General features: G+C 27.8%; 1 protein-coding gene across 1 annotated transcript; it reads right to left on the bottom strand.

The window, feature by feature from the left end:
- Window positions 1-6,309: 6,309 nt before the first annotated feature.
- On the bottom strand, window positions 6,310-26,039 carry LOC111314669 (LEAF RUST 10 DISEASE-RESISTANCE LOCUS RECEPTOR-LIKE PROTEIN KINASE-like 2.4). Its single transcript, XM_022916261.2, has 2 exons — window positions 24,813-26,039; window positions 6,310-7,653 (listed from the first exon to the last, which is right to left on the bottom strand). The coding sequence occupies exons 1-2, from the start codon at window positions 25,585-25,587 to the stop codon at window positions 6,533-6,535; spliced, it is 1,896 nt and encodes a 631-aa protein (XP_022771996.2). The 5' UTR covers window positions 25,588-26,039; the 3' UTR covers window positions 6,310-6,532.
- Between the last annotated feature and the right edge of the window lie 262 nt (window positions 26,040-26,301).

Below are 26,301 nucleotides of genomic sequence, written 5' to 3'. Positions count from 1 at the left end.
TCTCATTTGTTTTGTACCAAAATAGATCTTCATTGATTATCTTTACCATAATTCACCTTGTGTTCTCTTATTGTTTCACCCCTAGAATTAATTGAGAAAAATTTGATTGCATTGTATTTGTCGAGAATTGAAATGATAATAAATGAATGAATATGTGCTTAAAAGAGTCTTGCATTCATTTGAAAAGAAATCTGAGATGATGGTGGTAGAAACCTAAAAAAGATGATTTGAAAAGATATATAATGTGACCAAATAGAGAATATGATGGGGCAAATCTTAAAAAATGGTATAACCAAGTGATGAGTACAAGGATGAATTAGTCGATATGACTTGCAAGTTATGATTGGATGATGAAACAATCAGTGGACAAAGTTTATTTTGGAATGGTTAATGCTGAGACACCTATAAGTAATCACTCAGTAATGGTGGATGAAACTTGTTCTGAAATTTTTTAGTACTGAGAATTCTATGAATGGTGGTCAAGTGATGATCGATTGATGAAACTTATTCCAAAGTATTGAGAAACTGAACAAGGAAGACATACGAAATGGTGGAGTTTTGAGAGCTATATTACCATAATTATTTAGGATTCCATGACATTATTGATGTCTGCATTACATGCATCATGGGGGCATCATTGCTTGAATAATACATGCACATAATTTGATTAGACATGCATGGCACTATGAGAATATAGGCTACTGCATTTGCATCATTAAGAAGACATCTGCATCTTTGGTCATAACATTCATTCATGCAAATTTTTGAGTCACTTGAAAAAAAATTATGAATATTTTGATGAAAATTTTTGAGAACTCAAATGAGAATCTTTGAGTTTCAAAATGAGAATCTTTGAGGAGTGAAACCCTAAAGTTCATCGAATATGAATCTTCGAACAAATGAAAAGTTTTAAACTTTTGGATGTGGATCTCCAAAATACAAAATTTCAACCTTTTGGATATGAATTTCCAATGTTTTAAATGAGAGCATTTGAACTTAGATGTGAAACTCTAAGTTTTATTGCATGTGAGCCTTTGAACTCAAATGAAAAGCTTTGAATTTTTGGCTGTGAATTTCCAAAATTCAAACGAAAAGCTTTAGACTTTTGGATATGAATTCCAAGTTTGCCAAATAAGAACCTTTAAAAAGCCTTGAACTTTTGGATGTGAGCCTCCAAAATTTAAATGAGGATCTTTGATGCAAGTTTTACAAGTTGCAAATGCAAATCTTGAGATCATGCAAATTTGAGAAGAAACTTGTCAGGTAAGTTCCTAATCCTTGAAATAGGATGTCTTTTGGTATCAGGGTTGATTTATAAGACCTTTGGGCATAATCTCCTGAAATTCTTTCAAACACAACTTTCAACTCCTTTGGACATGACTGTCAAGGAGTAATTTTACTTTTCAAAGTCGTGGTAAGGTCGTGGTGCCTCTGTTTAGAGGAGCAATTTATTTTCCAAAGTCGTGGTGCCTCTGTTTAGAGGAGCATTTTACTTTTCAAAGTCGTGGTGCCTCTGTTTAGAGGAGCATTTTACTTTTCAAAATTGTGGTTCCTCTGTTTAGAGGAGCAATTTATTTTCCAAAGTCGTGGTGCCTCTGTTTAGAGGAGCATTTTACTTTTCAAAGTCGTGGTGTCTCGTTTAGAGGAGCAATTTATTTTCCAAAATCGTGATGCCTTTGTTTAGAGGAGTATTTTACTTTCCAAAGTCGTGGTGCCTCTGTTTAGAGGAGCAATTTACTTTTCAAAGTCGTGGTGCCTCTGTTTAGAGGAGCATTTTACTTTCTAAAGTCGTGGTGCCTCTGTTTAGAGGAGCAATTTATTTTTTCAAAGTCGTTGAGCCTCTGATTAGAGGAGCCATTTATGTTTCTCAAAGTCGTTGATCCTCTGTTTAAAGGAGTTTTGATCAAAAACAAAAAAAAAAGAGAAAAAAAGAACAAAAAACAAAAAAAAGTAAAATGGTCGAGTTGAGATTTGATTGGGTGTCTACGTCTTTGCGCAATTTTTGTTTCACAGAAAATGTGCAAAGAAAGGCAGCTGTAGACACCCAATTTGGTCCAGGCATGGATCAATTGGGCCTGGCCCAAATGGGTAAGTCTGTATTAATTTTTTTTCCTCTTTTTCTCTTCAATTTATTTTTATTTTTTTAATTTATTTTTATTTTGTATTTTACATTTTTTATTTTATTTTTATTTTTATTTTTATTATTTTATATATGTATATATATATTTTTTTTCTTTTCTTTTATTATTATTTTTTTAAGGATTTATGTATTTATTAATATGTATATATCTTTATTATTATTATTATTATTTTCTTTTTTTCTTTTTTTTTCCTGTTAATATTTATGTAATTATCTGTTATTTAATTTTAATTTATCTGTTAATTTATCTGATTTATTTTCGTTTGATTTTTTCTTTTATTTATTTATTTTATTTTTTTGATTTATCTGACTAGAAATTGGATGGGATTCAATCAGAAGAGTCCAGATTGGATTCAAAGATTGAATCCCCGTCCAAAGAGAAATTGGGATTGATCAGAAACTCATAATCAATCCCTATAAAAGGGACCCTCTGGAACAGAAGCAAGACATAAAAAATCAGTGAGCAAAAAGCTACTGATTTGAGAGAAAAGATGCGTATAGAAGAGTATAGAAGACTAAGAAAAGGTTTAAAAGTGTTCTGGGAGTTAGCAAAAATTTTTTGAAGATTTTTGGCAATTTTTTTTTGAGAATTTCTGGAAATTTTCAGATTTCGGTTGAATTTTCCTACGAAAGTTGCATTTTTCGATGAAAATTTCGGCCAACTTTGAAGTTTTCGGTGAGCTGCTTAGTTTCTGATGAACAGTCCCAGAAACCGACCAACTTTCCGATGAACTTTCGACGAAAAACCCAGATTTCGGTGAAATTTCCCAGAATCTAGTGAGCATTCAACCAGAGTTCTTCGACCGTTTAGAGAGAAGCGAGAGAAAAAATGAAGAAGAGAGAGAGAGGGGAGAGGGTTTTTACAGAAAAAACAGAAGGAAGAGCCTTATGTACCCTCTCAAAATGACGTCATTTTTGCCTTAAATGACCCAAAGGATCCGCGCATTTTACCGAGATCCGACCCGACCCGAGCGTCGACCCGTTTTCTGACCCTCGCGTGTCCCCCCTCCGAGTAGATAGCCAAGCCGAGCCGAGGTCCTAAGCCACTTCTCCGAGCCGTTTTCTCTTCCTTGAACCGAGCTGAGCCGAGCCGTACTCCGAGCCGCTCCAGGTTTTTTTTTTTTTGAATTTTTTATTTATTTGTTTATTTTTTTATTTTTTTTCTATTTATTAGATTAGGTTTATTTAATATTATTTTATCTTTATTTTATTTTTGTTTTACTTTTCTTTATTTTTTTTTTCACTTTTATTTTGCTTTATTATTCTATTTTCTTTAAATAAAAATAAAAAAAAATATTTTTTGGGAAAAGTTGAAAGTATCAATTTTCCTTGAAAATCAAAGTTTCCAAAAAATATTTTTGGGGAAAAGTTGAAAGTATCAATTTTTCTTAAAGATAAATTTTCAAAAAAAAGATTTTTGAGGAAAAGTTGAAAGTATCAATTTTCCTTGAAAATAAAAGTTTCCAAAAAATATTTTTGGGAAAAAGTTGAAAGTATCAATTTTCCTTAAAGATAAATTTTCAAAAAAAAGATTTTTGAGGAAAAGTTGAAAGTATCAATTTTCCCTGCACAAGAACAATTATTCGTTTTTTCCTTTTTATTTTGATTTTGATTTTGATTTTTCTTTAAATAATCCGACGATGGAGCCTCTACAAGTGAAACAGTAGTTTTCTTGCATACTCTTGAGGTGAGGGAATTTTTTCAATTTTCTGCTAAAAGTATTAGAGTCAATTGAGAATAATTTTCAATAATTAATTACTTGACAAAATTTTAAGGCTCATTGGATAACACAAATTTAAGCTGGTACCATCTTTTGATAGGCGTTGTGAGGGTGCTATAACCTTCCTCACACATAACTGAACTCCCGAACCCTGTTCTGATTAGTAGACCTAAACCTATTCTTTTAGGGACCCTTAAACTTAGGTGTTCCCTAAAAGGACAGATTCTGTAGATGACCAATCGCACCTAGATAAAAAAGATTGGTGGCAACTCCTAAAAGTCAATGTCTAGCGATAGATCCTCGGATCTAGACGTTATGACATATATCTTAATATTTCTTTTTCATAAAAGTTCTAAAACTTTTATTTCAACTCAACATAAGAGTGTACATCAATAAGTATGATACCAAATATAATGACCCTCCAAAAACTTGTAAACTCATGCTTTCTATAGTCTCCTTTTGAGACTTTCATTCTAACTCTTGGATACTTAAAAAATTATTTAATCATGGACACTAAAGCTATATCCACCACAGTTCATATCATTAAAAACAATCAAAATTTCATGTATAACCACACAATACTATAAATTTTGTATCCAAATTATAAAATACATGAAATTTTTTTCACCATCCAAATGGAAAAGCATTTTAATTAGTTGCAAAGAATTATATAACTTCTCCAATTGAATTGAATTTATCTTAGACAATATGTTTATTTCTTGTCAAAATAATGTTATATAAATCAAATAATATGAATCATGCATTATATAAGTTGAATGTTATAAACTTGCATTTTTCCTTTTTATAGTCTAAAATAATCTGCTAGCTTTTGTTGGTTTGACTTGATTGCAACTTTCTTTCTTTTTTTTCTTTTGTAATTTTACCTCATATGGAATCATATGAGGTAAAATTACATATGGAATCATAAACCTTAATAAGTTTCCTTTTTTTTTTTTTTTGTAATTTTACCTCATATGGAATCATAAACCTTAATAAGTTTTTAACCATATACTTTATTTGCATTGTCACAAAACTAGAATCTCTAACTTTTTTATATTGATTAAGAATTTATATTAAAAACATTTGACTAAAATGTTAAGCATGAGCATATTATATGATTGCTTGAATATTTTAAGTATATACTATGTTTGCATTATTAAAGAATTGGGATCCTTGAATTTTCTATATTGATTAAGATTTTAAAATAAAAACACTTGATTGAAATGTTAAGTAGATGCACGTTATATGGTCGATTGAAAATGAGAAGCATATGTTGCATATATGTTCAATTGAAGTAACCGATGTTGTTTGACATGGACTTTGAAATTTGTTTTTTCAATGTCTTAAAATTTAGATGTTGTCAACTCTATTTCTTTGTGGCTTTTGGTGCAAGAAAATCGTACAATATATATTAATATTTGAATAAATTATATTTTGGGACAGTTGCAAAAATAGTATAAAAAACTAACAAATAAAGAAATCTATTGGCTTCTATAGTTTAATAACTTATTTCACTTATATACTTCTTCCACAACATTGAAATAAATTGACTCATACTCACATTCTCCTTCCACAAGAACAAATCAAAGGAAACAACGAAACGATAGCATGAACACATCAAAAAACCATCTGATTGAAAGTTAAAAGTTTTGCCCACAAGTTTGTGAGGGATATTAAACATGTGTAGTTCATAAATGACGTTTGATTATCCATTATGAATATTTTTATCTGTTTCGACAATTTACTTTTTTTATTTTGAAAACCAGCACTTATCAAACTATAGTCCAGTCTCCCTCTTAAATTCAATCACTTGATGTACAAACACTAATGTAGTATTTAGTATCATTTTTAAGATCACTACAGTAATTTAATTACTATGGTGATAATGTCACTAAGGTGATTTGATCACCAGTAATATTAAATTATCATGTTTGATACAATATTATAAATCATTAGTGTTTTTAATTCATTGTATTTGGTATTATATGAAAAATAAATAAATTACATAGTACAAAATATTGAAAAAAAAGTAAAATATTTAATACATATTGAATCAACAATTTATAAAATAATTAAGTACTATTTTATAGAAAACTACAAAGTATAAATCAATTTTGATAAAAATAATTTATAAAAAATTCATTAAATAAATTAATTATTTTTTTAGTCAATATAATTTTATACCATAAAACATATTTTAGAATAAGTAATTAAAAAACTAATTTTTAAAAATTTCTGGTGATCAGCTTCTTAGAGTAATGTTAATTATATATTTTGTGAGGGAAAATTAGTCAAAAAATAATATTGAAAATTACTTTTTCATGGTATAAAACTTTTCTATTATTTAAGTTAGGAATCAGATCACTCTTCTAGATAGTGATCTTATCACAATAGTGATTTGAGATCACTGGTATGTAAAATTTTTAAATTGTCACCAAACAAAGTGATATAATTATTGAATGCAAATCACTATGATTTTTAAAGAGATTACTTTATACCAAACACTCTAATATTATGCTATCTATGTATATTAACTACCTAAAGATATGAATGCTTTGATATCTCTTTCTTCACATTAAACAGTAACAAAATCGCAGAAAAGCGCAGGTTTCATACTAGTTGAAATGGAAATTGCAATGTGTAAAACTAGGCCTACGTCGAGGATCATTTATTTATGTTGTGGAAGCAGTTTCAGGGGATCGTGCAGGAGATGATATAAAAGGTGCTGGAGGCATTACCAATAATTGGAGGCTCCCTTGAAACATTTCTAGCACCTTGGTCATTGATGGTCGATCTGTTGGATTGGTTTGAATGCACCAAAGGCTCACCACAATCAACCTCCTTGTTATTTCTTCTTCCTCTTCAGTTGTTACTCCATCAAGACTCAAATTCATAGCTTGATCAAGATGCTTATAAATCCATGAGGGAAAATATATTTCACTGCTTTGAGACACTTCAACATCAATATTTTTTCTTCCTCCAACCATTTCAAGGACCATCATTCCGTAGCTATAGACATCAGATTTATGAGAAACTCTTCCAAAATTTCGACAAAACACTTCTGGGGCAATATATCCAGCAGTTCCTCTAGCACCTGTCATGGAAATAATACTCTCCTTTCTTTCGCATAATCTAGACAAACCAAAATCAGAGATCTTCGGAAAGAAATCCTCATCTAAAAGTATATTGTGAGGTTTTATGTCAAAGTGCAAGATCCTTGTATTGCAACCTTGATGCAAGTATTCTAGTCCTCTAGCAATGCCGAGTGCAATGTCATACAAAGTTTTCCACTCCAATCGACGACTTTGATCCTGTGATCCTTGATTATAAATGAACTTATCCAATGATCCATGGGGCATGAATTCATAGACCAAAGCTCTCTTTGATTTATCATAACAGAAACCTAGTAGAGTCACTATATTGACATGGGAAGTTCTACCAATGCTAGCTACTTCATTCATAAATTCCTCTCCATTTCCCTTGGTTTCACTTAAAACTTTCACCGCCACAAGACGACCATCAGGCAATTTTCCTTTGTATACGTGGCCATATCCTCCTTGACCTAATTTATCTTTGAATTTGTTTGTCATTTTCTTGATGTCTGTGTAAAAATATCTCTTTGGAGCAAGAGAACCGAACTCTTTGATGAATGCCTCAACACTGACATTATTGTTCATGTTTCGCTGCCAGAGATGAATTGAATTTCTAGTTGATAATGATTCTCCTTTGAACCTGATCAGAACAATGAAGCATATAGTACAAACCATAGCAATGGTTACAGCGACTGCCAATCCTGTTGATGAAGAATGGCAAAGCAACTTAATTAGCTAGGAGTATTAATTTATTTCTGATCAGTCATATAAAGGTCAATACGTTTATTAACTTCTATGTATGAATTCCACGAAAATAAAACCAATGAATGAAATTAAACAAAAAAAGGATCTTGAAAGAAATAAAACTTTTGTTAATTATAACACTTAAACAATCATAGTTAACAAAATTATAAGTTATATAATTAGTTATACAAATGATATATGTTTTTCTTCAAGAACCAATTAAATTGTAGTAAAACTGTCAGAATTTTCCTCTAAAAATAATTTTAAATGAAGTTTAAGGAAAGTAACGAATAATTCAATTATAAAAGTTAGAAAATCTTTATCAAATTTAAGAATAAAATTAATTATAAGTTAAATTTCAATAGTGTGATTAGCTATATTAATTGAGCTGTCCATGGGTCTAAATGAATAAAATGTTTTCCCAAACCTGGTCTAGCTCGACTATTTCTGAGGTCCAAGTGTGCGACACTATATAACAAAAATACATAAATAAAACCAAGGCCCGTTCATATAAATAAGCAAACAAATATATATATATATATATATGGCTTTTCTTTATAGCTAAGAACCCTGTAGGTTTTACCAAATCAAAGACAAAAATGTTACTTTTCACAAAATTTTATTAACAAATACAAGCTACTTATTAATATTAATATATATTTGAAATTACAATAATAATCAAGTATTACATTTATATAATTAATTAAATAATCAATTATTATATCATAATCAAATCACAATTATTAAATAATCAACTAATAAATTATAACATAACTAAACAATCAAACCACATCTAATAAACTTAAACCTAAGACCTCAAAGTTTCATTAACATTAATATATCTAAACCCTTTTTAAATGTTATTAAAAATATTTTACAATATAAATATTTATAATATTTATTGTTCTTTTTCTTCTAATTAATGAAAAATATTTTACTTTAAAAAAAAGTATATATTGAGCTGGTTGAACTATTAATATTAGAACAAAGGCACGGTCCTATTATTAAATTGAGCTCAAAATTTTGTCCCAACCCATCCAATACTTTTGTTCAAGACCTCGTAAATATTGAGCGAACCTTCTAACTTAAATGAATAATTTGATCATTAGACAAGCCTATATATTAGTCTATACAAAATATTTAAAGCTGTGTAAATGAACATGTAATATGTGTACTTGAATTATCAAATTGAGACACTGATAAAGCAACAAAATTGTAATTATCCTAGTTGTTAATTATCAAAAATATAGATTAAAGCAACCAATAATATTGCACCACAAAAAAAAAAAGGCAACCAATAATAAGAATAAGCACGTAATTATTAGTCAACTTCGTAAACTATTAAGGGTAAGAAGTAAACAACTAGATAACTTTAGCATTGATCTCAGAAAAAATAAAAATAATGATTAAAGACAAAGGATTACTTTGAGAATTTGAATATTTAAGTCATTAAACTATTGTACGACTTTTGATCTTCATGCGTTTGATTGTGTACGAGATGGTAATCAAACTATTTTATTATCCAATAAATTACTTCATACCTATGATTAGTTTGAGCTTCTTATTCGAATTGGACCTGAATTGAACCCTGTATCTCGAATACAACCCAAAGCAATAAATTAGTTTCTCTTGAATTTGAATGATTAAAAGAATTTCAAAAGGAAAATTTGTTTTAGGAGAATGGAATAATGTAAATTAAACACTCAAATGAAACAAAGGAATGAGATTATTCACTAAAAAAATAATAAAAAGAGAACAATGTGTTGCATTTCTCAATTAATTTTTGTTATATAGACTAATTATATCAAAATAAAAATAAATAAATAAATAAATAACGTGACAAAAAGAATGTACTTTTTTATTTATTATTTGGGTTTAAATTAGTTGAGAGAATAAGAGAAGATAATTTTTTATAAATTTATTAAAACAATATAAATACGCGTACTTGAATCTATCTAAAAAAGAATGTATATGCCCAAAAATCTATTACCAAGTTAAAAAAAATAAAACTGTTGAATGTGTCAAATTATTAAAAAAAATCTCATCACGTGTATGAAGAACTCAAACACAAGTTTGATTTTCTAAATAATTTTATATAAACATTGTTGCTTTTTAATGCCTGTCCCAAAGATACAATTATAATATAAGATTTTTAAAATTCAATTTATAATAATAATTTTGTATTAAATATAGTAATTATAAGTTAATATGATGAACTCAAAAACATTAAAAAATGAATTTAAAAGAGTGGATTTAAATTAAGATGCTATATAAATTACAAGAATGAAATACACAAATTATATATAAATTAATTAAAATACAATATGTCTACATATTTAAAAATATATAAAAAATAAATTTCAAATTTAGAAATGCCTATAGATATTTTTTAAATTTGCCACTAAATATGCATTCAACAAATCATGAAAATCACCAGTGTTATTTAAATCCAAATCCTTTCTTTTAATAAGTTACTAAATGCAATTTGAAGAAAAAAATTGTTATTTAATACAATAATCTTGAAAACCTAAATAGTCGCATTAACAAAATCCAATCATTAATTACATTTTAATGAATTTTTTTATTTAAAGAAGTATATATATTTATCCAGTCATGAATGAGTCCTAATGATCTTTTGATCGATAAACACAAAAATAAGAGTCGTTACTAAATTTTTAAGTGTCATTGATTACCAATTTTATTTTTAAATAAACCCTAAAATTTATTAAAATTTAGTAAAAATCTTTTGTTTTGTGAATTAAAGTTGAGTTTGTAAGTACGGTTATGTACGAGAAAGTATATACACTCCCATAACACCCATCCAAAATATGATATCGACTAATTTTGTATTATCTAAAGCCTTAAAAATTTTTAAAAAATGTTTCAAAAGAGTTTAATATTAAAAATTATCCTTAAATTATTCTAATGTTTTAGTGGAAATTTAAGAATATTTTCTTACTTTGAAAATATTTAAGACATCTATTGTCACTTTTGAAGAGAATCTGTCATCATATTCAAAATGATTTTTTATTTTAGAATTTTTTATATTTGAAAATTTTTTAAATACTCTAACATTTTAGCAACATTTAAAGAATAATATCTTGCCTAAGAATTTATATAGAAATTACTATTATAACTTTCTAGTAATTCTATCATTGGAAGATGCAAAATTGAATTTAAAATTTTAAGAAAAAATGATATTTCAACTTTTTCCTAACCATTTTTCAAAAATTTAGTCTAAAAAAATTGATGCTTCTAATTTCTTCCTTGTAATTTTCAAAGCAAGAAATGTTTTATTTTTCTTTATTTGATTTTTTTAATTTTCAAAGAATTTAGGAAAATTTTATATTTTCACTTCTTCCTAAACATTTTTATTTGCTTAAAAAAAATTAATATTTCAACTTTTTCTTTAACATTTCAAAACAACATTATATATATATATATAGAAGAATTTTATATAAAAAAGAAATTGGAAAAAATTAATATTTCAACTTTTTTCATAACATTTTCAAATTTATTTCAAATAAATTTCAAACTTCAAACATTTTATTTTCTACACCAATTTAAAAATATTTTTAATGCAACAATTAAAATCCACATAAAATAAGTAATTATAAAAAATTTTAAAAAATAAAGAAAAGACCAAAAATACCTTTGATTAATGACTTGGTCAACAACTGATCAATAGTCAAAAGGCTCAGTCAACATTTCAATGGCTCAGCTAGTTCAGATTAGTTTTTTGGTCGTTCATCTTAGTTTAATCTAATTCAAACTGTTTTTTTGACAATTCAAGCTTGTTCAATTTGGCTCAAAATAGTTCGGAACAAGTTAGTGACATGGACTTCGAGTTGAGTTGTGGGTCAACATGCATTTTATTTAGTATAAAACCCCTTTCTTCAGTTAATTTTCTCCTTCACTTTCTTTAACCCCAAACCTTTTCACTCTAAAATTCCCATCCTTATCGAAAAACCTGAAGCTACCTAGATTTCAGTGTTGGTCAGAATACCAACCATCGCCTGTTGTCGTCAGCCACTACCTTTTAGCCCTAAAATTTCACTAGAAACTCTTCTCGACATCCTTGTCTTAAATCCATGCTCAGATTTTCTTAAATTTGCCTCCAAAAGCCTTGATCTACCTTTAAAGTCGTGGTACAAAAACCTCGAAAGACCAATTTCTACCGCACCAAATCTTTCGATCTTCTAGTAAGTTGTTCGTTACCATTCAGCCTTTCCCCTCATCGAGTTTGATGCCCTGAAACTATATATAACTAGCCTAATCAAAAACCCTTTTTCCTTTCGCCACTAGTTTTATAATCTTTTTGTTGTATTGTTTTGTTTTCTTGTATTTTTTTGTTTGGTTGGTTTCTTCACTGCGGTGAGGACTATTGTTTTTTTTTTAATTATTTTTTTGAGATTTTTTTTTATGTTGACAATTTGATAGTTTTTTGGAGCACGACGATGATGGTGGTAAAGGTGTGTTACTTTTGAGATTTGTGGCTAGGTTTAATGGTGGGAATGAGTGGTAAAGGCTACCGAGGGTGTCGGTTGAAAATGAAATAACCTGGAGTGAATTAAACTTTAAAAATAAGATAACGTAGATTGAACCAAAGTCGAAAATGAAATGATCAAGAGTGAATTGCAAGTTGAAAAATAAAGTGATAGAAACTGAATCACAAGTCAAAAAATGAGGTGACTGGAACTAATCCTCTAACTTGAAAATGAAATGACCAGAATTAAACCATAATTCGAAAAATAAAGTGACTAGGATTTAACCATAAATAAAAAATGAGAGGGGACTAGACTAAACCAAGGTAAAAAATAAAATTGATGTATCTTTCTTTGAAGCCTTATGAATCTTATTCAAAGATTTTGCGAATTATTCTCCTTTAAACATACACAAATGATGCTAGAAAATTTAAAAGCTCTTTTTCTTGATATGTTTCCCTCATCCAAAACTTAAAATCTTATTTGTAAAAAAAATTCTTCTTAACCGAGGATGGAAATCTCATCTCATCTTTGAAAATTTTCCTTTATTGAAGATTAAAATCTTATCTTGAAAAATCACCTCAATTAAGGATTAATAAGTTCACATTTTCTTTTTTTGAAAAATTTTCAACCTCTCGTTAATTTCAATTTTCAAATCCAAATTCCAAGCTTCTTGCTTGCAATATACACAATGATTGTCATGATTACCATACATGAAATGCAACATTAGAATGAACTTCTAATCGTAGTATACAAGGTTCCTAAGACTCTTTTTTCCATGTTTTCTCTTTTTTTAGCTTCCAATTGTTTTTTCTACTTCGAAGCAATCATAACTTCAGAACCGACTATCTACAATAGTCCTATCAATTGCTTTATGAACCAAAATGTACATTTGTCAACTCCATCATCTACTTCACAAATTTGAAGTTCTCTAGAATAGCTTTTTAAATTTGAAGTTTCTTTCATCATTTCCTCATCAGTTTCATTTTATCCCTATCATTATCAAGTTCAATTCCAAAGTAATACAAGGATATTTTATGTGTCTTATCATTTATTTTCCATCATTCTAATTTCATGACAAATGCAATTCAATTACAAGTCTCACCAATTCATTATTGGAAAGTAGAAATGATAAGGTAAATTAAAGAAAAGGAATATTCGATGCAAGAACAAGTCTAGTAAAGAACAAATAGGCAGATGAATAATTTCAAAGCATATCATTGAAATAAGTGTTTGGATAGTACAACGACATCTAAAAAATGAATATTCAGACAATTTTTAACACTGATTCATAATTTTTTCTCAAAAACTCATTTTATCGATGTCTTTGATCATTTTTAGCTCACCAATTCAAATCATGTCTCTGTCCTATGGATTCTCAAATGATCCTAGTCTTGTATTCCTAAACTACCATTTATTTTTTCGATAGAGATATCTTTTTTTACTTAAATTACCTTTTCAGGTTTTTAATTTAAATCTTCATTTTTCCTCTTTTTTTAAAATTTTTTCATCTTTTTTTTTTATCACAAGCATTCCCATCGACTTTAAATCAATCCCAAGAAAAGATCATAATCTCATTGTCCTTGAATTTCACCACAAGTGTGCCTTAATTCAATATATGATTCTATAATCAAAACATCGACATTTGATCAAAATGGGTTTTTAAGGCATTTAATGTAGGCCATGGTGAAAGTTTTTTTTTTTTAAATGGATAGACTAGGCTCAAAGCATGTGTATGAAAGGTCATAAACCATATGATCATTTTTCTTCATTTAGAGCACTTGGTATTTTGACCTTTCTTTTCATCCCTTTCATCTTGAAATTTTTTTTTTCAATTTTTCATGGATTTTCTTTCCAAAAGGGACTCATACACAATAATGCTTGCTCTTTTTATCCTCTAAAATTATTTGTAACCTTTGTCTTATCTTTTTAAGAATAGATCTCATTTTCAAACTTTGCATCCCAATGTGGAGGGTGATTTTTAGTGGATTTCTTTTAAAATTAAATGGATTATTTCATTTTTTTGTATGAAAGGTAAAAGAAAAATGGTCATTTCTCTTTTTCAAATGTAAATAATTTCTTTAAAGAGCATTTATTGAATGATAGCAAGCTAGAGGATAAATCATTCTACAAGACCACATGTTTACAAAATAATTATATTCTCGCCTTTTGGATGATAAAAATGGCATGTCAACTTTAATTCATTTTACATCCCAAAAAATTAAGGATTTAAGCCATCAATCTCATCATTATTAATGAAGTTTTCAAAATTAAATTATGAATTTTTGTCATGATTGTTTGAAAATTCATTACTTTCAACAGGTGTAATGGTTGGTTAGATATATAAATGAGTGTTTGGGTTTGACATGTTGGTTGGAAAACTAATGTCGATACTAGATGATAAGGATAATGGATTGATGCTATAGGGCCTTGGCAAATAGGGTAATAATAATATAGAGCAAAGCTTTCAAACTGATGGCCCTCATTACTCATAGCATGAGCTTCATTTTCTTTCTTTGATGTTTCATTTTTTTTTCTTTTTGCATTGGTAGTCTCTCATTCATCTAGCTTTTCATTCTTTATGGTGTTTTCAATAATGGTGTTTTCAATAATCTTACCAACAATCACCATGTTAGTAAATTTCTTAGTAGTGTTGCCAATCATTATTTCGTAATATAGAACTTTAAGGGTGTTAACAAATAGGATAGTAGTTTCTTTCTTGTAAAAGGTGATTGTACTTGAACTACCATGTCTCTCCACCTTTATACATATTCTTTGAAGTTTGTATTGCCTTCTTTTTCATTCTTTGCAAAGACAATCAATCTATAGCCAAATATATAATATGCCAGCACTAGGATATGAATGCCCTTGCTAATTTTTTTCATGAATTAATATGGGTTCCATCCAACTGACAATGCCATCTAATAGCATAACTCATAAAACTATCTTAAAACACATGCATCAATAATTTTTTATCATGGATAGAGTAGCCATCTTATAACAATACATAGTGACATGGTTCACTAGGCATTTGGTACTTTCATATTTTTTAAACTTAAAGACCTTAAACTTGGGCGGGATAACCATGTACAGAACCAAACAAAGCTTAGTTGTATCCATGGATCTGTAAAAATCTATCTTTTCTATGACTCGAAGTCTCTTTTCCAATAAATTCATCTTTTGTTAAGAGCTTGTGTCTTTTACCACCTTAAGTGCTTGTATTCCAAATTTTTCTTTTTTTCTTTAAATCATCCAAATGAGGAATCTAGATTGGTTATGATGGTTTTTCATAAAGTCTCGATTAGCAAAATCTTAAAACTGTCTCAAAATGATTATGGATGACATTTCTGAATAGTTGAATGGATACGTCCCAAAAAGAGGGATCTATAGTTCTGCCCTTTAAGAAGATTGAGATTGGTAAGGTTTAAATCCTAGAGGATACAATGGATCTACCACATTTTGTGACTACTTGTATAAGCCAGGACTTTTTTCTAGCACTTTTCCTTTGCCCAAAATTTTGAGCATGTCCATTATCTTATTCAACTATCCTTTTAACTCCTCTTAGCCTTTCTCCATTTTCTTAAATCAACTAGCCTACTTTTGTTCCATGATTATTGCTTGGACTAGTGTGTTATATGGACAATGGGTAAGTTAAATTGGAGTTTTTAATGGGCTACTATTCTTGAACCCTTTTTTATCACAAATAGGACACTACAGTACTACATACTTATGCTATGTGAGAAATAAATTTTTTCTCTTTTTTTTTTTTTGGTTTAAAACTATGTAATGCATCGGTGAGATTTCAATTTATAGTAAAACAATGTGTGCATGAATAGATGAATGCACCAATGAATACGCTATGTATGAAGCAAACAACAAAATTTCAAAATAAAAATACAAATTCTCCTTCAAATGTCCTAACTTGGTTGCATTCTAAATAGTGGATGTTCATGGAAATGTACCAATATTTACAAATATGATAAGAGATGTATGTGCATTGATGATAATGCACATGAAATGAAACAATATTTACACAATAATGAAACACATTTACATAAGAATATAATGTATGTACAATACAGGTATGGTACAATTAAAATTTTGTTTTTTTTTCTTTTTATATTAAAAAAACTCAAGAGAAAAACCACATATTTTTTTTCTTTGTTTCTTTTTTGTTTGGAAAAAAAATAACAATAAAAGAGTTTCATTTTTGAAAATACAATACCAAGATAAAATTCAAAATACAATACAAAATTATCCTTTTTCTTTTTGATGTTTTATAAATAGAAATTTTACATGATCACAAAGTAATTCAATACCACATAAAAAAAATTAAAAACCAAACAAGAACATACAAGAACAAAACTCCTTCATGTACCCTAACTAGGACATTTTCTATAAAAAATGGGACATGGCTTTACCTAGGGTTGGCTTCTTAGGTGCACTATATGTATGGTTTGAAATCTAACAAAGGCTAAAAGATTTTCAAATTATTCCTCACTATCATCTAAGCTAGACTAGCAAGGCACTTCGATCGTCACCTATGACAGGTTACAAATGAAAAAGATTCAATTTCAGTTAGAGTATTTCACTAGGCACTGTGGAGATATTATAATCTTATAAAAATGTAGGTGCTCAACTTTCTCTTAGAAGGATGGACCTTGGCTATGGGGCAAAAGTTATACACATTCAAGATGAATGATAAGATATTAAAATACCAAAATTAAAATCAATAAATAAAAAAAAATCACAACAACAACCACAAAACACTAAGCCTTATATCCCTTACACTGGGGTCAACTGTATGAAAAATCAAATAAGAGAATCAGGTTAGGTTGTAGTTTTAATCTTCTTGCGCTACTCATTTCTATCAATAACTACATTTTCATTTAATTATTTAACCATCATATCATTTTTTTTATTACTTGTATCTATATCTTTCGTGGTTTATCTCTAAATGTTTTGATCTCTATTAGATCTAAAGATTCAATTTTTCAAACTGGTGCACAACTAGACCTACGTTTTATATGTCCAAACCGTCGCAAACGGCTTATGAAAAATTAGGCTTGCATAACACAAATCAATTACTAGCTCGACTCACAATCTTTAGTGGAATCACTAAATTATCATAACGATTATTTGATTGCTAAACACAAAACAAGAATCGCCACCAATCTTTGTTAGATGTGATTGGTCACTAATTTTATTTTCAAATAAACTCTAAAATTAATTAAAATTTACTAAAAAACTTTGGGTTTATAAATTAGAGTTTGGGAATCCAATTGTGAATGGGAAAGATTATAGTACCCTCATAACGCTATCTAAAAAATGATACCAGCTAATTTTGTGTTACCTAAAGCCGTAAAAATTTCTTTAAAATTTCAAAAGGATTTAATATTGAAAATTATTTTTAAATTATTCAAATATTTTAATCAAAATTTAAGAATATTTTCTCATCTCAAGAATATTTAAAATGTTTATTATTACTCTTGAATAGGCTCCATCATTATATTCAAAAAAATTTTCTTTTATCTTAGAATCTTTTATGTGCAAAAATTTTCTAAATACGTTAATATTTTAACAATATTTAGAGAATAATATCTCAAATAGAAATTTATATAGAAATTACTATTATAACTTTCTAGTAAAACCATCACTGAAAGATTCAAAATTGAATTTATAATTTTTTTAAAAAAATTGATATTTCAACTTGTTCTTAATCATTTTTGAAAATTTTATTATATAGCAAATTTGATACTTTAACTTCTTCCTTGAAATTTCCAAAGCAAGAAATGTTTTGATATTTTTTTATTTTATTTTTTATTTTCAAAAAATTTAAGAAAAATTTATATTTCAACTTTTTTTCTAAACATTTCTATTTGCTTAAGGAAACTTTTATATCTCAACTTTTTCTTTAGCATTTCAAAATAAAATTTTGTATATATTTTTAAATTATTTTATTTATAAAAAATTAAGAAAATTTGATATTTCAAATTTTTTTCATAATATTTTCAAATCTATTTCAAATCAACTTCAAACAAAACATTTTGTTTTACAAACAAATTTAAAATATTTTAATGCAAAAATAAAATTCACATAAAATAAAACGTTACGAAAAATTTTTAAAATTTTAAAAAATAATGAAAATACAAAAAATACCTTATCAGCAGCTCGGCCAACAACTAGTCAATAATCAAACAGGTCAGTCAACACTTCAACAGCTCGACAGGTTCAAACCGGCTTTCTGGCGATTCACCACGATTTAATCTGATTCAGACTAGATTTTTCGCAATTCAAACAGGTTCAATTCGGTTCTGGACAGTTTGAAGTGGGTCGGTTACATGGTTCGCAGACCCTGTTTCCCTAAAATGCCGCTTTTTGGTTAGTATAAAACCCCCTTTTTCAGTTCATTTTCTCCTTCATTCTCTCTAACCCCAGATCCCTTCACTTGAAAAATTTCAGCGCCATCCAAAAACCCAAAGCTGCTCAAATTTCGACGCCAACGACTGTGCCGGCTGCCATCCATCCCTTCCAACCACCACCTTTTGGCCTCAAAATTTCACCAAAGACTCTTCTCAACCTCCTTGTCTGAGATCCTTGTTTGGATTTGCTTAGATTTTCCTCTAAAAGCCTAGATCTACCCTTAAAGTTGCGGCATAAACACCCTAGAAGATAGGCCTCCGCCGCATTGAATATGCCGATCTTCTAGAATGCTGTTCCTTACCTTTCGACCTCTCCCCTCACTGAGTATGAAGCCCCGAAACTGCCAGGAACTAGCCTATCCCAAAACCTTCTTTTTTTGTCTCTTTTATTTTTACAATTTCTTTTCGTGTATGGTGCTTTCTTATAGTTTTTTTGTTTGATTGGGTTCCTAAACAAAGTAAGTACTATGGTTTTTTTTCTATCTTTTTATTATTCTTGGATTTTTTTGGTGTTGATAGTTTGATGGTTTTTAGCGCTTGGCGATGGTGATGATTGGGATGTGTTACGGTTGAGGCTGGTGGCTAGGTTCAATGGTGGGAATGAGAGGTATGGGCTAGTGAAGGTGTCGGTTGGTGTTGGTGTTGGTGTTGGTGTGTGGAGGGAGAATCAAGGTTGGGGTTTCTTTGTGCTTTTGGGTTAGGGTGGGCGGAGGGTGTTTTTGGCAGAAATTTGCTGTAGATTCTTTTTTGGCAATGTGTTTGAATCTTAATTTATAAAGTGAATTAGGCAGTCAAATCTCAAATTTTTTGAGATTATAGAAGACTTTTGGGGCAATACTGGTGATTGTGCCAAAAAGGATCGTGGAGGCGTGATGGGCTGATGGTAGGGTGGCGAGTAGATTGGACTTCGCCAACTCTGCCATCTCCAAATGCTTTCTACTTTTTTTTTTTGTTTGTTTTAAATTTCTCCTAAATTTTATTAAAAAAAGAAATAAAATTAATTAAATAAGAAAAAACAATCAACTTCTAATGGGTTTTAACATTTGCACTTAATTATCTGGACCTAAATTCATGAAAAATCAATCCGTTTTAGTTGAATTGAGCTCGATACACAATTAAAATATTGAAATGAATTCAAATTGGGCATGTAAAACTTATTTTAATTTTTTGAATAAAATTATCTACTAACGTTACATTTTTTTTAAAAATATTATTGGCATAATTTTTTTTTCTTTCTTTTCTTATAATTTTCTTTTCTATCTAGTGAAACATTCAACAGGATTTACCTGGGAAAATTGGTATAAATTTGTCTCTATTAATAACATCTTTGAAAATTGGCCGTGGGATGTTAACAAATTCTCTTGATCGATACATCTCTAGGGAAAAAAAACAAAATCTTCAACAAACTAGATGGAAGTTTTGGAAGCTAGAAGATGCTTTGAGTACACAATAATTTGACAACCAAAGATCTTTATTAAATTATACTAAGGTTTTGCTTATGTAGGATTGATCCCACATTTAAAAGATGAAACGAAGATGAAACCAATGAACTTGACTTCTCAACTTAAATGAAATTATTTAAATGAAGTTTGTAAAGTTTAATATTAAAAATTATTAGATAAAAATTATAATCTAAAAATTTGATAAAATAAAATATTTTATTATTTAGATTAAATGTAAACAGTTTTAAAAATATTTAATAAATTTTGACATATTTTAGATAAGTTTTTTATTAAAATTTTTGAAAAAATTTTTATTGTTGAATAAGTTTTAATCAAATTTGAATTATAAAAAATATTTTAATAGTTTTTTTTACATATTATTGATATTCTTATTGAACTATTACTATATCAACTACAGTTTTTTATTAAAATTTTTCTTATTGAATAGTTTTTAATAAAAGATATCATAAATTTTATTTAAAAAACTTCATTTATGTTTTGTTTGTTAAAGTGGTATTATTCTATATCTAATAAATATATAATTTTTTGTAATCTTATATTCAATTAGATTCTTTTACTTTCAGCCAATCTTATATAAATATATAAAAGCCAAAAATTTTAATAGAAAAGAAAAATGTCCAATGTGAATGGCCTATATTATTGACATATAGATAATTTTAAAAAATTGTAATGTATCTTTTAGTAAGTTAATTACATTTATATTTTATTATTTGCTTTACTCTAAATTAAATTCATATAAAAGGTAATAAAACTTTAATTGTCATTATTATAGAATAATTTTGAGACATTTTTTTTGCAATTATAAATATTTAACTCTTAAATTACATGTGTTAAAAAAAAATTCGATTGCTAACATTTTAACCTATGACCTATTTATTTACTCCACCATTTAATATATATATATATATATATATATATTATTTTTAAATAACTAATAAACAATTAAATCAATTAAAATTAATTTTGGTATATATAATATCAAATGAATTTCATTACTATTATCACACTAATTTCAAAATCTTTCCTTTTCCATTTCTCCCTAACAAGTTAATACACTTTATATTTAATTATTATAATTGTCAAGCACAATTTACTTTCAATTTAAAATACTATTATTGATCTTAATTTGGTTCTTAAACTCATTTTAATCAATTAGTCATTCAAAAATTACAAATCATTTTATAATTATTTCCAAGAGCCATCCTATAAATAAGTGTGTTTCGAGATACTTATTAAATAGATTGTATCATTTCAATATTTTTTTTTTCTCATTGTCTTGATATTCCTTTTGCCATGGAGTAAAAATAGCTTAGATTCTTTTTTTCTTTGTGATGTTATATATGTAGGTGAATTAGATGCACAAAATTTAATATAATCAATTATTTCTTAAACGTTTTTTTATTACTTTTTGTTTGCTTTTGTATTATTTTAGTTAATGCTCTATTTTTTTTTTCTTTTGAGTGAAGCTCTTCCAAATTCATGCTTCATCATAATCATATAATAAGTTTTTTTTATTAAAAAAAATCATTTTGAAAATACATTCCTTTTAAAATAATCCATTTGGGTTCCAAGAAAATTATGAAAAATTTCTTGAAAATTTAATGATTTGGAATTTTTTTTTTTTTTTTTTATGTTTTGGTTATTGCTATTAGTTCTATTGCAATTTAAATTATAAATATATTTGTACATATTATTTTATATTTTTTTGTAAGTTTTTATTACGGTATTGATTTGTATAACAAATCCCCATTATTCTTCTCTTTTTTGGATTATGATATAAGGGAGCAAGCTAGGTGGTAGATTAAAAGAAAGTAATTGCCTATTACTTATTTTATCATATGTATTAAGTATGTATTTTTTTAATTTTTGTATGAAATGATTTTATTTAAGATTAGATTTTTTTTATTTGTTTGTTTAAGTCATTAGATATGTTTGTTGCTTTGATATTATCATTTTCATGCTTTACCTTGAAGTGGAGCTAATTACTGTGTAAGCGTAAATGAAAATTGTTAAAAGTAACTTTTTAATTTTAATTTTTTGGTATATAGCAAAAATTAAAATTGTTAAAAGTGGTTTTTTAATTTCCATTTTTTTTATATATAACAAGATAAGTGTTATTAGGTTTACAGTAAGTGATAGTTATTTCAACATATAATTCAAAGACATTAATTCAATATAATTCTTTATTCAACATTTTATCATGCTATTTTTTTACAATATATTTTAGAGATGTTTGAAAATTTTTGAAAAATTTAGAAAATGTAAAGTTTCATATCATTTATAAAAACATGCAATATCATTTGGATTTAATGTATGTAAAACAAAGTAACTTTTTTTCCCTACGACTCAAACCTGTACACATAATTTGTATGCATAATTAGCTCTTAATAAAAAAATTCATTTTTATTTTAGAAGTTTTTATATATTAAATAAGCATTATTACTAATTGAAATATTTTTGATGTAATTACTCTTAATTCTAATGTTATTGTTAGTCAACCATTAGTATTTAATATTTATGTTTTACTTTATTTTAAAAAAAAGGAAAAAAAATTTACATTTTACTTTATCCGATAAATAAGATTCTTGGGTAGTCTTACATTATGAATGTAAAAGGATGACCACCAGAAATAAGTTACTTTAGAAAATCAACTAGAATTTTGTATCTATCTCTTACATAGTTAACTATTACATGTTTAAGGCATTCTCTTACTACAGAAATCTTAGCCGGTTTGCCTTACAGTTACACAACTTCACCTTTTAAGTCAAAGTCAAAAGCTTTACGTCAAGAGTAAACCCTTTTCTACCTCGGTATTTTTATTCCTATCACCCTAAAACTTTACCAACTATTTTATTTTAACTTAAAATTTTAAATTCCTATTGGTATTTTCTTAGTTACCATTTCTTTTAATCCATTACTTTTATTCTTATTTGATTTACAATTTATGTTTATGAGTACATCCATACAATACAATGATCTTCTTAACTTTATTTGAATACATAGTTTTCTTTCATTAAATTAAATTTTATTGTTCATTATGTTACATATATATTTATTTTGATTTATTAATTTCTTTGTTTTAGAATCATTTAATAAACCCAAAATTTAATGTATTAACAATTTCTCTATCTTATTTTTTTTAATAATTTTGTTTCAAAGCTTTTGTGGTATTGATAAATTGAGTTATTCCCCAACATGTGTTTTTTTTATAGCAATTATTTTATATTGGAAGCAAATATTTCTTATGTATTTTCTTTTAATCAATTTTTAATTTCAAAATTTTAATAAAAATTCAACTAATAAAGAAAATAATATTGGATTGCAAATTTTCAATTTTTAACTCCAATGCACGTAAAAGGTACCTTTTCAAGGGCATGAGGTTTTGCATTTATTAACATATGTTGGTTTTTTTTATTGAATGAAAAAAGGACATAAATTTTAAAGAATAAAAAGGTTTATGACATTTACTTATTTCCTTAGGGTAATTTAATGATACAACTCCATTTATAATTTTTCCTGGAATTATTTTTTATTAATAGATTATTTTCTTATTTTTTGTTACATAGAATTTTTTTCAAAGTTGAATTTCATATTAGGATTTTAGTGTGATTGAATTGTTGTTACATTTTAATAGTTCAATTATTCATTTTTTATTTTTCTTTAGTTAGTTGTTTTATAGAATTGGTAATTAGTAAACTTTCATTAGAATTATTTATTTTTTCGGTTATCAAAATTTTAAAATTATTGTTTGGCATGTATACAATTTAATTTTTCTCAAACTCTTTTTCTATTGCTATTTTTATTTTATTTTTAAAAAAATTATTATATATAATAATTGTCATTCCGTGCATCACACGAGATTAAATTTAGTTAGATTTAACTTAGATGCTTAACATAATATCATAATCATGATTTTTTTCTTATCGTTATTTTCAAATCTGTCACGTGATAGATTTTTTTTATTTTTATTTAAATATGACGAGGATTTATTAAAATTATATTATCTCATATCCAATAAATTTCTTGTTTTCTATAATCTTATAATCAAATTAAACCTCTTCACTTATTACAAATTGATTTTATGTTGTATACTTAACTTTGTCCTCCTAATACTTATACATGCCACTATCCCTATCACATTTTTCACACATCTTAGTTCTTAGTCAGAATGGATGTTACTTCTTTTTTTTTTTTTTTTTGGTTAAAACTGGCAGTAGAAGTTCAACAGGTACATAGAGAAGACTAGGTTTAAACACTAATCAATTAATTGTTTAAGTTCTAAGTGGGTTACATTTTTAGATATTTACTTATTACAATCAAACTTTAAAATTTATGGATAAGTAGAGACAAAAAAGTTTAATTTTACTTTTTTTTTTTTGCAATGTTTTAATTTTTCTTTCAATATTTAATAATTATGCTTAAAGTGATATTAAATCTGAATCATTTGTTCAATTTTACATGTATGTCTTCTCTCTTATTCAAGTTATGTTAAAATTTTCCTTTTTCTCAAATAAAAAAATTATAGAATTTTATTTTTTAAAAAATATTACATAATAAGAAAATTACTTGTCACGTGTTGATAAAACTTTAAGAGTTCTTATAAGTTAAAACAGTAAGTATGGATTTATTTTATTTTATATAGTACCAATTCTTTTACTGCTGCTCAAAAAAAAAAAAAAAAATTGAAGTAATATAATAAAGGGCATCCTTCCTTACTAGCTAGTGCTTGAAAAATTGAAGTACATACCTTTGCCATGAGGGCATTCTGGGATTTCCGCCCAAGGATTAGGTGCGTTTGGGCAGAGGCAAATTGTTTGACTATTAAAGCCAAAGCCACATGCTCCTCCGGTTCCGATGCACTTCGAACATGCTATGCTATCCAGCTTCCATTTCACCTCAAATCCTTCGTTTAATTCTCCTAGGAGCAATAAGTAATCGAAGTTTTTTGCAAGCGGAGATCGAAGAACCGGAACAGTAACATTAGCAGAACATGGCACAGAACTATTAAATTCGGCCGGTACGACCCAAACGTTCCTGTAATTCTTTCTATTTACGCTGCAATTGAAGTGTCCGAGATTCGTTTGTATCACATGTAGGCAATCATAAAGCAGAGTAACATGGGCAAAACCAGGAGCATGGATGAAGTCGAAGAGCTTATTATCAAGGATCGAATTTGGAAATTCTGGGTCACATAAATTATTCTTGATGAAGTCCTGCCTCGCTATCCTTATTGTTTGACTTTCCGTATGGATAGCCAGCACCTGATATTTCACATTAACGATCTCTATTGTAGGAGTATCATTTTCACAATCCAGTTGCAGACCAGGATGTCCACAAAACGATGGTATGCCATCTCCTGAGAAAGGATACCCAGCAGAGATGTTCCCACATTTGAACTGTGGATTACGACACTCCGTGTAGCGATCAGGGTAACCTAATGACTGAGGAATCCCAAGCTTGACTTGGAATACGAAAATAATAAGAAGGGGAAAAAGTGATGACAGGAAACGGCGGGGATTCATTTTCTTTTGCTGTGAAGAGAAGGGGTAGAAGAACTGAAAGATTAGTTTGTGAATAGTGTGTGTTTGTTTGAGGAGATCATACTTTGCCTCAGATGAAGTGTGGGAATTTGATACCAAGTTTTCAATGGAAGTGTAAAGGAAGGAAACAAAGACTTGGTAACTTGAAAAGCATTTAGTTGACTCGAAAGACTTTAGATAGGGGCATTTTTTCCAGGGGCATTGATTTAATTCCGAGGGAAACGTGTGAGTGATGTCAAAACAAAACAAAGCTGCATGAAATTGCAGTTTGCAAATTGGAAAGTCTTATAAGTCAAAGGAGAAAAAAAGGGAAAGAAGAGATAAGACCATTTAACGCGCTTTGCTTTCCAAGTACTTGCAGTGAAGTTTCCCTTTTGATTTTGTGTATGAAAGTTGGAAAGATATTTGTTCAATTACACCGTTGTTGTACCTATAGAAGATGTAATTGAAATATTATCTTAGTTAGATTCAGTATTCAGTATGAAAATAAAATCAAATTCATCAATAGAAGAACTATAATCAGTTTCAGAAAAAATTTCATAATAGATTTCTTCATCAGATAATTCATAAATAAAAAAATTTGAAGAAAATTGTCATTAAGTTTTTTGATAATTTTCTTGGCACTTTTCTCTTTGTTAGGGCAACTGGTGCGGAAAGGATCTATGTATAAAGGTTTAACTAAACTTAAAAGATATT

This window comes from Durio zibethinus, chromosome 23 (genome assembly GCF_047325235.1).
Source record: "Durio zibethinus cultivar Kanyao isolate XHJ-2024 chromosome 23, ASM4732523v1, whole genome shotgun sequence".
NCBI lineage: Eukaryota > Viridiplantae > Streptophyta > Magnoliopsida > Malvales > Malvaceae > Durio > Durio zibethinus.
This window is presented reverse-complemented; position numbering and strand designations above follow the sequence as displayed.

What these genes read in the sequence shown, in the direction of transcription:
- LOC111314669 (XM_022916261.2), bottom strand. Translation starts at nt 25,587, where the DNA reads ATGAATCCCCGCCGTTTCCTGTCATCACTTTTTCCCCTTCTTATTATT. An exon ending in AGAATGCCCTCATGGCAAAG is followed by an intron (nt 7,654 to 24,812) that starts GTATGTACTTCA and finishes CTTCATCAACAG; the next exon opens with GATTGGCAGTCGCTGTAACC.